Source organism: Rhinoraja longicauda, chromosome 5 (genome assembly GCF_053455715.1).
Source record: "Rhinoraja longicauda isolate Sanriku21f chromosome 5, sRhiLon1.1, whole genome shotgun sequence".
Lineage (NCBI taxonomy): Eukaryota > Metazoa > Chordata > Chondrichthyes > Rajiformes > Arhynchobatidae > Rhinoraja > Rhinoraja longicauda.
The window spans coordinates 82,911,715-82,927,559 of record NC_135957.1 but is presented as its reverse complement, the minus strand read 5'-3'; the positions used below and the strand labels follow the sequence as shown (position 1 = coordinate 82,927,559).

Sequence of the window (15,845 nt, the reverse complement as noted above, 5' to 3'; positions counted from 1 at the left end):
CTCAGAGGGCAGTGGAGTCCAATTCTCTGAATACATTCAAGAGAGAGCTAGATAGAGCTCTTAAGGATAGCGGAGTCAGGGGGTATGGGGAGAAAGCAGGAACGGGGTACTGATTGAGAATGATCAGCCATGATCACATTGAATGGCGGTGCTCGCTCGAAGGGCCGAATGGCCCACTCCTGCACCTATTGTCTATTGTCTATTGAAGAGCAGCGCATTTGGAAAGCAGTGACAGGATCGGTCAAAGTCAGCATTGATTTATGAAGGGAGATCATGCTTGACTAATCTTCAGGAATCATTTGAGGATATAACAAGTAGAATGGTTAAGGGAGAGCCAGTGGAAGTAGTGTATCTGGACTTTCAAAAAGCCTTTGGCAAGGTCCCACATGAGAGATTAGTGTGCAAATTTAGAGCACATGGTCTTGGGGGTAGGGTATTGACATGGATAGAGAACTAGTTGACAGTCAGGAAGCAAAGAGTAGGAATTAACGGGTCCTTTTCAGAATGGCAGGCAGTGACTAGTGGGGTGCCGCAAAGCTCGGTGCTGGGACCCTAGTTATTTACAATATATAATGATTTAGGCGAAGGAATTAAATGTAACATCTCCAAGTTTGCGGATGACACAAAGCCGGATGTCAAGACATTCACTGGATGTTTTCAAGAGAGAGTTAGAACAGAGAGAAATTGGTGCAGGAGTAGGCCATTCGGCCCTTCGAGCCTGCACCGCCATTGAATATGATCATGGTTGATCATCTAAAATCAGTACCCGTTCCTGCTTTTCCCCCCCATATCCCTTGATTCCATTAGCCTTAAGAGCGAAATCTAACTCTCTCTTGAAAACATTCAGTGAATCGGCCTCCACTGCCTTCTGTGGCAGAGAATTCCACAGATTCACAACTCTCTGGGTGAAAAAGATTTTCCTCATCGCAGTCCTAAATGGCCTACCCGTTATTCTTAAATAGATACAGCTCTGAGGGTTAACGGTATCAAGGGGTATGGGGTAAAAGCAGGAGCTGGGTACCGATTCTGGATGATCAGCCATGATCATATTGAATGGCGGTGTTGGCCCATAGGGCCGAATGGCCTCCTACACCTATTTTCTATGTTTCTATCTATCTCTACCGTAAAAATATCCAGTGAATCGGCCTCCACAGCCTTCTAAGGCAAAAAATTCCACAGATTCACCACCCTCTGACTAAATAAATTTCTCCTCGTCTTCCTAAAAGAACATCCTTTAATTCTGAGGCTATGACCCCGAGTCCTAGACTCTCCTACTAGTGGAAATATCCTCTCCACGTCCACTCTATCCAAGCCTTTCACCATTCTGTATGAATCAATTAGGTTCCCCCTCATTCTCCAAAACTCCAGTGAGTACAGGCCCAATGCTGACAAACGCTCTCATCATAGGTTAACCTTGCCATTCCTGAGAGCATTCTTGTAAACCTCCTCTGGACCCTCTCCAGAAACCAGCACATCCTTCCTCAGATATGGTGCCCACAATTGCTCGCAGTACTCTAAATATGGCCTGACCAGCACCTTAGAGCCTCGGCATTGTATACAAGGCCTCTTGAAATAAATGCTAGCTTTGAGTTTGCTTGAAATAAATGCAAGCATTGAGTATTTAGAGATGTCCAACACTAGAGGGCATAGCTATAAAGTGAGAGGGGGAAAAGTTTTAAAACTTCTGGGATCTGGAACTTATTGCCAGGAATGGTGGTGGAGGCAGATACGATAGTGGGATCAGGAACCTATTGGGATGGAATCTGGAACTCATTGCCAGGCGTGGTGGTGGAGGCAGATACGATAGTGGCGTTTAAGAGGCTTTTAGATCGGCACATGGAAGTGCAGGGAATGGAGGGATACGGATCATGTCCAGGCAGATGAGACCAGTTTAACCTGGCTTCATGTTCGGCACAAACATTGTGGGTTGAAGGGTCTGTTCCTCTTCTTTGTTTCAAGTGGTTTGAAAAAACATAGGATGCAGAAATGAGAAACTGCAAAAACTGGTTTACAAAGGGAGACCCAAAGTGTTGGAGTAACTCAGCAGATCAACCAGCATCTCTAGAGAACAGGTGATGTTTTGAGGAATAAGATGTATTTGAATTTCAGTTTCCATTCCCTGTTCTGATTGTCAAGTCAAGTCAAGTTTATTTGTCACGTACACATACAAGATGTGCAGTGAAATGAAAGTGGCAACGCCTGCGGATTGTACTAAAACTACAAAACAGAATAGTTTTTTTTTTAAAAGACACAACACAAAAAAATTAATTAATACAGCAAATTAGTCCCTGGTGATATAAGAGTTAACAGTCCTGATGGCCTGTGGCAAGAAACTCCGTCTCATCCTCTCTGTTTTCACAGCATGATAGCGGAGGCGTTTGTCTGACCGTAGCAGCTGGAACAGTCCGTTGCTGGGGTGGTAGGGGTCCCCCATAATGTTGCTGGATCTGCACCTCCTGATGTATAGGTCCTGCAGGGGGGTGAGTGTAGTTCCCATAGTGCGTTCAACCGAACGCACTACTCTCTGCAGAGCCTTCCTGTCCTGGGCAGAGCTGTTCCCAAACCAGATTGAGATGTTGCCGGAAAAGATGTTTTCTACAGCCCCAGAGTAAAGCACTGAAGGATCCTCAGAGAGCCAGTACAAATGCGAGTGGATTCCTTTTTTATTTTAACAATATATGGTTTCTGAGGGAGGAGAGAACACTTTTGTCAGCTGGATATTGGAAAAGAGCAGTTTAATGTAAAGTTTAATAGTAGTCTATACTGTGCCAGATATTTTATTTTATACTTTGTTCACCAGGTTGATTCCAGGGATGGATTAGATAGGTGGAGAGAGGAGAGCTTATTCAGTAGAATGGGTCACTTGAAGTCCTACTTAACATAACATAACATAACAAAACTTTATTGTCACTCGGCACAACACCGAACGAAATTTCAGCAGTCACAGCAAAAAAATAAAAGAACACAGGACACACGACCCCAACACAAACATCCATCACAGTGACTCCAAACACCCCCTCACTGTGATGGAGGCAACAAAACTTCCCCTCTCCTCCCCCCGCGCCCACGGACAGACAGCTCGACCCCTACCGAGGCAACCGACACGCACAGCCCCCGCAAGGGGATGGAAGGCCCCCCGGCCGAGCCGCCCCGGGCACTGAAACGTCCCGCGGCCGCACGGGGTGATGTTAAGTCCAGCGGCCGAGCCGCACCGGGCACCGAAACGTCCCGCGGCCGAGCCGCACCGGGCACTGAAACGTCCCGCAGCCGAGCCGCGCCGGCGATGTTAAGTCCAGCGGCCGAGCCGCACCGGGCACCGAAACGTCCCGCGGCTGAGCCGCACCAGGCACTGAAACGTCCCGCAGCCGAGCCGCGCCGTCGATGTTAAGTCCCGCAGCCGAGCCGCACCGGGCACTGAAATGTCCCGCGGCCGAGCCGCACCGGGCACTGAAACGTCCCGCGGCCGAGCCGCGCCGGCGATGTTAAGTCCAGCGGCCGAGCCGCGCCGGGCGATGGAAGGCCCCGCGGGCGAGCTGCGCCCCGGGGAAGAGACCTAATAAAAGAAAGGTTTCCCCCGCCCCTCCCCCCCCAACACACCCACCCCCCCCCCCCCCCCACACATACACAGCCAAAAACAGAAACAAAAACCATCCCAACACCGACACAAACAATAAAAAAGACAAACAGACTGCCAGAGAGCCGCAGCCGTTAGGCGCAGCCAACTCCTCCCATAAGAGGTCATAAGAGCAGAATTAGGCTATTTGGCCCATTGCTCTGCCGTTCAATCATACTGATCTATCTTTCCCTCTCAACCCCATTCTCCTGCCTTCTCCCCATAATCCTTGACACCCATACTAATTAAATACCGATCAATATCCACCTTAAAAATACCCATTGACTTGGCCTCCACAGCAGTCTGTGGCAATGAATTCTCCAGATTCACTATCCACTGATGAAAGAAATTACTCCATCTCCTTTCTAAAGGAGATACCTAAAAGGTCCTTTTATTCTGAGGCTATGACTGGTTCTAGACTCTCCCCCTAGTGGAAACATGCTCTCCCCATCCACTCTATCCAAGTCTTTCACTATTCGGAAGTTTCAATTAGGTTCCCCCTCATCCTTCTAAACTCCAGCGAGTACAGGCCCAATGCCGTCAAACGCTCATCATATGTTAACCCAATCATCCCCGGAATCATTCTCATAAACCTCCTCTGGAACCTCTCCAGCATCAGCACTTCCTTCCTCAGACATGGGGCCCAAAACAGCTCACAATACTCCAAATGCCATCTGACCAGTGTCTTATAAAGCCTCAGCATTACATTCTTGTTTTTATATTTTAGTCTTTTCGAAATAAATACTGTAAACAATAGACAATTCACTGTGATCATGGCTGATCATTCTCAATCAGTACCCCGTTCCTGCCTTCTCCCCATACCCCCTGACTCCGTTATCCTTAAGAGCTCTATCTAGCTCTCTCTTGAATGCATTCAGTGAATTGGTCTCCACTGCCTTCTGAGGCAGAGAATTCCACAGATTTACAACTCTCTGACTGAAAAAGTTTTTCCTCATCTCCGTTCTAAATGGCCTACCCCTTATTCTTAAACTGTGACCCCTGGTTCTGGACTCCCCCAACATTGGGAACATGTTTCCTACCTCTAACATGTCCAACCCCTTAATAATCTTATATGTTTCAATACGATACCCTCTCATCCTTCTAAATTCCAGTGTATACAAGCCTAGTCGCTCCAGTCTTTCAACATACGACAGTCCCGCCATTCCGGGAATTAACCTTGTGAACCTACGCTGCACGCCCTCAATAGCAAGAATATCCTTCCTCAAATTTGGGTGACTGAAACTGCACACAGTACTCCAGGTGCGGTCTCACTAGGGCCCTGTACAACTGCAGAATTACCTCTTTGCTCCTATACTCAATTCCTCGTTATGAATGCCAATATTCCATTGGCTTTCTTCACTGCCTGCTGTACCTGCATGCTTCCTTTCAGTGACTGATGCACTAGGACACCCAGATCTCGTTGTACGTCCCCTTTTCCTAACTTGACACCATTCAGATAATAATCTGCCTTCCTATTCCTACCACCAAAGTGGATAACCTCACACTTATCCACATTAAACTGCATCTGCCATGCATCAGTCCACTCACACAACCTGTCCAAGTCACCTTGCAACCTCATAGCATCTTCCTCACAGTTCACACTGCCACCCAGCTTTGTGTCATCTGCAAATTTGCTAATGTTACTTTTAATCCCTTCATCCAAGTCATTAATGTATATTGTAAATAGCTGCGGTCCCAGCACTGAGCCTTGCGGTACCCCACTAGTCACTGCCTGCCATTCTGAAAGGGACCCATTTATCCCCACTCTTTGCTTTCTGTCAGTCAACCAATTTTCTATCCATGTCAGTACCCTACCCCCAATACCATGTGCTCTAATTTTGCCCACTAATCTCCTATGTGGGACCTTGTCGAAGGCTTTCTGAAAGTCGAGGTACACCACATCCACCGGCTCACCCCTGTCCATTTGCCATGTGACAATAGACAATAGGTGCAGGAGGAGGCCATTCAGCCCTTCGAACCAGCACCGCCATTCAATGCGATCATGGCTGATCACTGTCAATCAGTACCCCGTTCCTGCCTTCTCCCCATACCCCCTGACTCCGCTATCCTTAAGAGCTCTATCTAGCTCTCTCTTGAATGTATTCAGAGAATTGGTCTCCACTGCCTTTTGAGGCAGAGAATTCCACAGATTCACAACTCTCTGACTCAAAAAGATTTTCCTCATCTCAGTTCTAAATGGCCTACCCCTTATTCTTAAACTGTGGCCCCTTGTTCTGGATTCCCCCAACATTGGGAACATGTGTCACCTGAGGTCTTACTTGAAGATGTGAGGTGATCTCAATTGAAACAGACAGAATATTTCTGATGTTTAACTGAGAAAATGCAAGGATGATGTTTCTCCTGAAAATTGGTATCTGTGTCACAGTACAAGCAACTCCCATTGCAGCCATAGATAGACACATAAAAGCTGGAGTAACTCAGCGGGTCAGATAGCATCTCTGGAAAAAAGGAATAGGTGACATTTTTTGTATACCTTTCATTCATTTGTTCTTTATCTATCTATATCACCGTCTATACCTCCCGTTTTCCTTTCCCCAACTCTCAGTCTGAAGAAGGGCTTCGACCTGAAATGTGATGCCCTCTCCGTTGTTGGTGTTGGCATCTTTCCAGGCTTTGCGCCACTCAGTCTTGGGGTCAAAGTCTTCCAGAGATTTGGCTGAAGACCAGAAGGGTTTGCTGGACTTCAGGCCAGATTGTTCAAGTCAGCATGGATGGGAAGGTCAGGGTTAGCCTGTCCCACAGTGAAGCAACCGAGATTTGACCTCCATCGCAAGCAATGGCTAACCCTGAACAGGATCCGCACCCTCCATGCAAGAGCGCACGGTGGCGCAGCGGTAGAGTTGCTGCCTTACAGCGAATGCAGCGCCTGAGACTCAAGTTCGATCCTGACTACGGGCGCCGTCTGTACAGAGTTTGTACGTTCTCCCCGTGACCTGCGTGGGTTTTCTCCAAGATCTTCGGGTTCCTCCCACACTCCAAAGACGTACAGGTTTGTAGGTTAATTGACTGGGTAAAATGTAAAAATTGTCCCTAGTGTGTGTCGGATAGTGTTAATGTGCTGGGGTCGCTGGGTGGCGCGGACCCGGTGGGCCGAAGGGCCTGTTTCCATGCTGTATCTCTAAATCTAAAATTCTAAACAGCCCATCACCTGCACAAGTGGGGGATGACCGACAGCCCTGCTTGCGACTGCGGATATCCAGACCAGACCATCCCACACATCGTGAATGAATGGCTGCCCACTGAGGCTTTTCCCGGGTGGCATCAAGACCATTCGCCCAGCAACTGATGCTGCCCTGGCCTGGATGTCTACCTGTGACCTACAACTTTAGGCTGTGCAGGCCATACACAAGAAGAAGACCTGAAAAGTCACCTATTCCTTTGCTCCAGAGATGCTGTCTGTCCCGCTGAGTTACTCCAGCATTTTGTGTCTATCGTCGGTTTAAACCAGCATCTGCAGTTCCTTCCTACATATCCTCCCCATTACAGCCATTTGTGTTACAGAAGTTCACCCTTACAGTATTCACAAATCACTACTCAAAACATTTGAGATATGGAATAAAATTCACCCTCACAAATTGTGTGGTGGGAAAGAAAGTAAAATGCATTTTTTCCTTACTGTTGTTTTCTCGTTGCATGCCCAGTTGATGTGACTGTGCGTTACAAAAAACCCTGGTACGGTCCGTTTTCTAAGCGCCTAGCTTCACAGTAACGAGGGAGCTGTTAGCCTTTTCGGTGAGAGTTGAGGACTACTTTTTGGTTAGAAGGTAGTGCCTGAGTATATTTGTGATTCGTTTAGTTTAGAGAAAAAGTGTGGAGACAGGCCCTTCGACCCACTGTGTCTATGCCGATCATAGATCACCTGTACACTAGTTCTTTGTTATCCCAGTTTCCCATCCTACACGTGGGGCAATTTACGGAAGCCAATCAACCTACAATCCTGCGCGCCCTTGGAATGTGGGAAGAAACCTGAGCACGCAGTCCCAGGGAGAACGTACAAACTCCGTACGGCCGGCACCCTCTCGATTGTTTGATATTAAGGGATGAAAGTGATGTTGATGTGAATGATCAGCAACGGTATTATTTATCTTAATTTAGAGATAGAGCATAGAAGCATGCCCTTCGGCCTACTGAGTCCACGTTAACCATTGATCACCCATTCACACTAGTTCCATGTTATCCCATTTTCTCAGCCAGTCACTATACACTAGGGGCAATTTACAGAAGCCAGTTAAACTTCAGACAATAGACAATAGGTGCAGGAGTAGGCCATTCAGCCCTTCGAGCCAGCACCGCCATTCAATGCGATCATGGCTGATCACTCTCAATCAGTACCCCGTTCCTGCCTTCTCCCCATACCCCCTCACTCCGCTATCCTTAAGAGTTCTATCCAGCTCTCTCTTGAAAGCATCCAACGAACTGGCCTCCACTGCCTTCTGAGGCAGAGAATTCCACACCTTCACCACTCTCTGACTGAAAAAGTTCTTCCTCATCTCCGTTCTAAATGGCCTACCCCTTATTCTTAAACTGTGGCCCCTTGTTCTGGACTCCCCCAACATTGGGAACATGTTTCCTGCCTCTAATGTGTCCAATCCCCTAATTATCTTATATGTTTCAATAAGATCCCCCCTCATCCTTCTAAATTCCAGTGTATACAAGCCTAATTGCTCCAGCCTTTCAACATACGACAGTCCCGCCATTCCGGGAATTAACCTAGTGAACCTACGCTGCACGCCCTCAATAGCAAGAATATCCTTCCTCAAATTTGGAGACCAAAACTGCACACAGTACTCCAGGCGTGGTCTCACCAGGGCCCGGTACAACTGTAGAAGGACCTCTTTGCTCCTATACTCAACTCCTCTTGTTATGAAGGCCAACATTCCATTGGCTTTCTTCACTGCCTGCTGTACCTGCATGCTTCCTTTCAGTGACTGATGCACGGACACCCAGATCTCGTTGAACATCCCCTCTTCCTAACTTGACACCATTCAGATAATAATCTGCCTTTCTATTCTTACTTCCAAAGTGAATAACCTCACACTTATCTACATTAAACTGCATCTGCCATGTATCCGCCCACTCACACAACCTGTCCAAGTCACCCTGCAGCCTTATTGCATCTTCCTCACAATTCACACTACCCCCCAGCTTAGTATCATCTGCAAATTTGCTAAATCTGCAAACCCGCACGTGTTTGGGACGTGGGTGGAAACCGGAGCACCCAGAGAAACCCCATGCGGTCACAGGGAGAACGTACAAACTCCGTACAGACAGCACCCGGGGTCAGATCGAACCTGGGTCTCCGACGCTGTGAGGCAGCAGCTCTACCGCTGCACCACCGTGACTCCCACAACCTAAGGTGTTACTCCCTCTAGTGGTGGAGTACAGTTGCTGCCATGTGTATCACTCACAAAATTCGCTCGTATTACTTAGAACATGGAATCTATAAGTGCAGCACAAGAACAGACCCTTCTGCCCACAATGTCCTTGCCAACCACGATGTCAACCATGACACCAATGTATTAGGCATTGGTGAGATATAATACCAAATATATACCAATTTATAAGGCTTTGTTGAGAGCATATCTTGACTTTGTGCTCATTTAGTTTTCGTATATCATGAATTATATAAATACATTAAAGCAGTTCGGAGATGGTCAACAAGGCTATCTTGAGGTAATCAGTCGGAAGAAGGGTCTTGACCCGAAACATCACCCATTCCTTCTCTCCTGAGATGCTGCCTGACCCGCTGAGTTACTCCAGCATTTTGTGACTATCTTAGGTGGTACCGTAGGCAGTGAAGATGCTTATCAAAAATTACAGTAGGATCGTCATCAGTTGGGCAAGTGGGCCGAGGAATGACAAATGGAGTTTAATTCAAATAAGTGTGGTGTTGGATTTTAGGACGTTAAACCGGGCCCTGGAGAGCAGGGGGGTCTGGGAGTGTAAATAGTGTTCAGTTTTGGTCACCCTGATATAGGAAGGATGCCATTAAGCTGAAAGAGTGCAGAGGAGTGTTATGAGGATGTTGCAAGGACTTGAGAGCCTACGACCAAGGGAGTGGTTGAGCAGGCTAGGATGTTATTCTTGGAGCGCAAGAGACTGAGGGGGTAATCTTATAGAGCTGCGTATATTCATGAGGGGAGTAGATAGAGTGAATGTACAGTCAAAAGCTAGAGAGCAGAGGTTGAAAGGGAGATTTAATCGGAACCTGTGGGGCAACCTTTTCACTCGGAGGGTGGTGGGTATTTGGAACGAGCTGCCAGAGGAAGTAGTTGAGGCAAGTACAACAACAACATTTAAAAGATTTAGAGGTATTTTAGATTTTTTTTTTTAGATTTAGAGATACAGCACGGAAACAGGCCCTTCGGCCCACCGAGTCCGCGCCGCCCAGCGATCCCCGCATACTAACACTATTCTACACACACTAGGGACTATTTTTTTTACATTTACCCAGTCAATTAACCTACATACCTGTACGTCTTTGGAGTGTGGGAGGTAACCGCAGATCTCGGAGAAAACCCACACAGGTCACGGGGAGAGCGTACAAACTCCGTACAGACGGCGCCCGTAGTCAGGATCGAACCTGAGTCTCCGGCGCTGCATTCGCTGTAAGGCAGCAACTCTACTGCTGCGCCACTATGCCGCCAAGGTATATGGCCCAAACGTAGGCAAATGGAACTAGCTTGGATGAGGCCGTTGTAGTTGGCACAGAGAGTATCTTTTCATGAAGTGAAGAAGCTGTATCTAAGTCTGCTGATTCAGCCTATGTACCTTCTGCCGGACAGGAGAAGACGGAAAGAGCACGTGTTTGATTTTCTACCTGCTTTTCCAAGGCATCGTGGTGTATCTGGAGAGAACAGGGGGAAGAGTTGGTCCAAAGGGTCTGTTTTTGTGCTGTGTGACTATCACTCTGATGTATGACTAAGACACACACACACACACACCATTTTCATTTGAGGGTACACTTATTTTTAAACTGCTTGAATATGTGTTCCGTATATTTGCCAAATAATTTTCTGTTTAACCTGAGTTTAAGTATTGATTTATTTTAAACTTTAATCTAATCTTGTACTTTGATTTTGAAGGTTGATTTTTGTCAACAATTTGATAGAAATTACTGTTGAGACACAAAATCCTTATGCTATAACACCAGGATAAGCGCTCAACCAAGAAATACAAGCCCGATGCCAAAGTAGTATCAAAACTACCTATTTACACTTATGTTTAGTTTACTTACACAGCACGAAAACAGGCCCTTCGGCCCACCAAGTCCGTGCAGACCAGCGAGCCCCGTTACACTTTTTCACACAAAGGGTGGTGTATGGAACAAGTTGCCAGAGGAGGTAGTTGAGGCTGGGACTATCCCATCGTTTAAGAAACAGTTAGACGGGTACATGGATAGGACAGGTTTGGAGGGATATGAACCAAGCGCAGGCAGGTGGGACTAGTGTAGCTGGGACATTGTTGGTCGGTGTGGCCGAGTTGGACACAGTACAAACTACGACTAGCACACACTACAAACACTCGGGACAATTTTATCATTTTTAACAAACGCAATTCACCTAAAAAACCTGTACGTCTTTGGAAAGTGGGAGGAAACCAGAGCACCCAGGGAAAACCCTTTCGGTCACAGGGAGAAAGTACAAACTCTGTACAGACAGCACCCATGGTCAAGATCGAACCCGGGTCTCTGGCGCTGTAAGGCAGCAGCTCTACCGCTGTGCCACAGATCGGCCCTATAGGACAATAACTAGCTTCATATTCAGTAATAAGCTATCTACATGTTAACAAACACACAATCCAAATGTTTAACCAAAAAACCCAATCCCAGTGCCACATAAGAGTCTAAAAAGCCTTTTACACTGTTAAACTATGGGACAACAAAACTAGGCGTGTAGATGCCATTTATTCACTTCACTGACTCCGACATTTTCCTGCTATTCATTATTTTAAATAAACAGCTTTCCTTTTGAAGCAATATAATTTGTTTATTCACAAAATGCTGGAGTAACTCAGCAGGTCAGGCAGCATCTCGGGAGAGAAGGAATGGGTGACGTTTCGGGTCGAGACCCTTCTTCAGACTGATTATTTGACTTCTTCAGACAAATAATTTGTTTGTTTGTTTATATTTTACTTCGAACATGTAAAACAAGAAAAGATAAAAACTAAACAAAATAACAATAAAATGAAATGAACGATAAACCTACACATAATTCAATGAATACATTCTCATAAACAACACAAATTAAATCTAACATGTTTGAAAAGGAGTAGGAGGAAGCACACACTTATTTTATTCCTACCCCTTCTCAGCTACTCATCAAATAATTCACAAACTTTATCTCATCTATACACATTCACAAACATATACATACATACATACATATATCCATACATATTCACAAAATGCTGGAGTAACTCAGCAGGTCAGGCAGCATCTCAGGAGAGAAGGAATGGGCGACGTTTCGGGTCTGAGGTCTGAAGCAGGGTCTCGACTCGAAACGTTGCCCATACCTTCTGTCCTGAGATGCTGCCTGACCTGCTGAGTTACTCCAGCATTTTGTGAATAAATACCTTTGATTTGTACCAGCATCTGCAGTTATTTTCTTATATATCCATACATATGCCACTTACATACATATCTACACATATATGCACACACGCAAACATACATATATACAGTTTATAAACAATTATGTACATCGCGGATATCACACTGTGTCAATCAACTAAAACTTAACTGTCATCACAGCCCTTCCTCATTCTTACACCTCTGGAAAATATTTTTTTTGTACATCTTCTTGCACTGAGTAATGTTTGTGCTTTGCTTGAGTTCCACATCCAAATCATTCCACAATTTCACCCCGCAGATTGAAACACGCACTCTCTTCATAGTTGTACGAACACAGTTTCTTTAAATTAAACTTTCCTCTGAAATTATAACCACCCTCCCTGTCAAAGAACATTTTTTGTATATTACCTGGTAGTAAATTATTTCTTGCTTTGTACATTATGCTGCGTTAAAATTTGTAACTTTATAACTTATTTTTTCAGCTGCTTCTACCAAGAGTCAGCTACCTGATGCTCGTCACGGACAAAGCTAAAAAACACTTCCAGAAAGTTATGAGACAAGAGGATGTGGGAGAGATGTGGTTTGAATATGAAGGTGCACCTCTGAAGTGGTAAGTTTCCAATTAATGTGTATAACTGCTCAATCCACTGCTAAAATGCGCATCATAATTCTGCCGAAAGCATACTCATTTTTTTAAAGGATTCCCTAACTGGTGGCTTGCAGTATTTCCGCTTTGAGCATGGGTACTTTTGCACCGATTTAGTTATGAAATAAAGTAATGGAGTAATTTGTTCTGGGTACATGATCGAAATTTAGATCAGAGATACATCATGGTTATGGGTCGATACAAAATGCTGGAGTAACTCAGCCAGTCAGGCAGCATCTCGGGACGGAAGGAATCCTTCTCTCCAGAGATGCTGCCTGACCAGCAGAGTTACTCCTGCATTTTGTGAAACTTTCGATTTGTGGCCCTTGTCAAAGTCGCTAAGGTCTTTACTCCTGCCCATTTCTCCTGCATCCAACACATCAACTTCAAAAATTGACTGTTCACTTGCTGCCTAATATATCCCACCCCTTGTTAGGTGCCATTGTAACAAGATAACCAATACGATCAGCCATGATCACAATGAATGGCGGTGCTGGCTCAAAGGGCCGAATGGCCTCCTGCACCTATTTTCTATTTCTATTCTAATGTTACACACTTCGCCTGTCCGTGGTCATAATGTTTTGGTTGATCGGTGTAGACGGTGATATAGAGAGATATAGAACAAATGAATGAAAGGTGTGCAAAAAATGTCACCTAGTCCTTTTTTCCAGAGATGCTGTCTGACCCGCTGAGTTACTCCAGCTTTTTGTGTCTATCTTTGGCAGCAATGGGAGTTGCTTGCACTGTGACACAGATACCAGTTTCGACCCGAAACGTCACCCATTCCTTCTCTCTCTCGAGATGCTGCCTGACCCGCTGAGTTACTCCAGCATTTTGTGTCTACCTTCGATTTTAACCAGCATCTGCAGTTTCCTTTTCCTACACATTATAGTTATGACACCTGTCTACAACAGTCCAGTCGCATTTCTTGCTCTCTCCCTCCTCATTAAGTTTTAGCTTAGTTTAAAGGTACATCATGGAAACAGGCTCTTCTGTCCTCTGTGAGTCCACGCTGGCCATCGTCGATCATCCATTCATAGTAGTTCTATGTTATCCCACTTTCACATCCCATTTATTATTCTCAATTTGAAAAAAAACTTGCATGTAAATTTGTTGCTAGCACACATCTACATTCGTAAAAAAACCCCAGTAAAATTAAATTTGGCATGTAGTCAACCTGATTTTTCCGGGTGAAATAATAGAATCATAAATTCATTCTATCCGTGTGCCAATCGAAATGTTTGAAGAAGGGTCTCGACCCGAAACGTCACCCATTCCTTCTCTCCCGAGATGCTGCCTGACCTGCTGAGTTACTCCAGCATTTTGTGAATAAATACCTTCCAAATATTTTTAAACGTCATGATAGTTTTTTTGTTCTCCCTTCCTTTCATCATATAAGATTATTAAAGGGTTGGACATGTTAGAGGCAGGAAACATGTTCCCAATGTTGGGGGAGTCCAGAACCAGGGGCCACAGTTTAAGAATAAGGGGTAGGCCATTTAGAACGGAGATGAGGAAAAACTTTTTCAGTCAGAGAGTTGTGAATCTGTGGAATTCACTGCCTCAGAAGGCAGTGGAGGCCAATTCTCTGAATGCATTCAAGAGAGAGCTAGATAGAGCTCTTCAGGATAGCGGAGTCAGGGGGTATGGGGAGAAGACAGGAACGGGGTACAGATTAAAAATGATCAGCTATGATCCCATTGAATGGTGGTGCTGGCTCGAAGGGCTGAATGGCCTACTCCTGCACCTATTGTCTATTGTCTATTTCCCTTCTCCCCCGCCCTGTCAAGATTGAAAGCCATGCTGACTGCACCAAATCAATCCCTTGTCTCTCCAAGTACATATATATCTTATCGCTATGTATCCCCAATCATTAATCTTCCTACCACAGAGGTCTGTTTAGTTTGGAGATACAGCATGGAAACAGGCCCTTTCGGCCCACCGTGTCCGCACCGACCAGCGATCCCCGCACACTAACACTATCTGAAACCCACAAGGGACAATTTTTACATTTACCAGGCCAATTAGCCTACAAACCTGTGCGTCTTTGGAGTGTGGGAAGAAACCGAAGATCTCGGAGAAAACCCACGCACGTTACAGGGAGAACGTACAAACTCCGTACAGGCAGCACCCGTAGTCGGGTCCGAACCCGGGTCTCCGGAGCTGCATTCGCTGTAAGGCAGCAACTCTACCGCTGCGCCACTGGGCTAACTAGTCTATAGTTCCCAGGAATTTTCTTTGCAGCCCTTTGTAAATTAAGGCACAGTATTGCAATAGTCCCTGCCTCAACTACGTCCTCTGGCAATTTGTTCCATACACCCACAGTGTTTCTGTGAAAATGTTACCCCTCCGGTTCCTATTAAATCTTTCCCCCTTCACCGTGAACCTATGCCTCTGGTTCTCGATTCCTCTACTCTAGACAAGAGACTCTGTGCCTGAAAGAGTCATAGAGTCATAGATTGATACAGTGTGGAAACAAGCCCTTCGGCCCAACTCGCCCACACTGGCCAACAATGTCCCAGCTACCCTAGTCCCACTTGCCATAACCCTTCGTCCATAACCCTCCAAACCTGTCCTACCCATGTACCTGTCCTATCCATGTACCTGTCCAACTGTTTCTTAAACGATGGGATAGTCCCAGCCTCAACTACCTCCTCTGGCAGCTTGTTCCATGCACCCACCACCCTCTGTGTGAAAAAGTTACCCCTTGGATTCCAATTAAATCTTTTCCCCTTCACCTTGAATCTATGTCTTCTGGTCCTCGATCCCCCTACTATGGGTAAAAGACTCTACCCGATCTCTTCCTCTCATGATTTTGTACACCTCTATAAGATCTCCCCTCATCCTCCTACGCTCCATGGAATAGAGACCCAGCCTTCTCAACCTCTCCCCATAGCTCACACCCTCTAGTCCTGGCAACATCCTTGTAAAATTCCTCTTGTGATTTTATACATCTCTATAAGAGGTGCACCACACCCACCCTCCAGTCTTTG

At 45.8% G+C, this 15,845-nt stretch overlaps 1 protein-coding gene across 1 annotated transcript in view; it reads left to right on the top strand.

Annotated features, from left to right (window-relative positions):
- atg5 (ATG5 autophagy related 5 homolog (S. cerevisiae)) overlaps positions 1-15,845 on the top strand; it is a 139,017-nt gene that overhangs the window by 10,097 nt on the left and 113,075 nt on the right. The window contains exon 3 of the mRNA XM_078399855.1: positions 12,689-12,816. Coding sequence (XP_078255981.1) covers positions 12,689-12,816 — 128 coding nt within the window. The remainder of the gene's footprint in view (positions 1-12,688; positions 12,817-15,845) is intronic.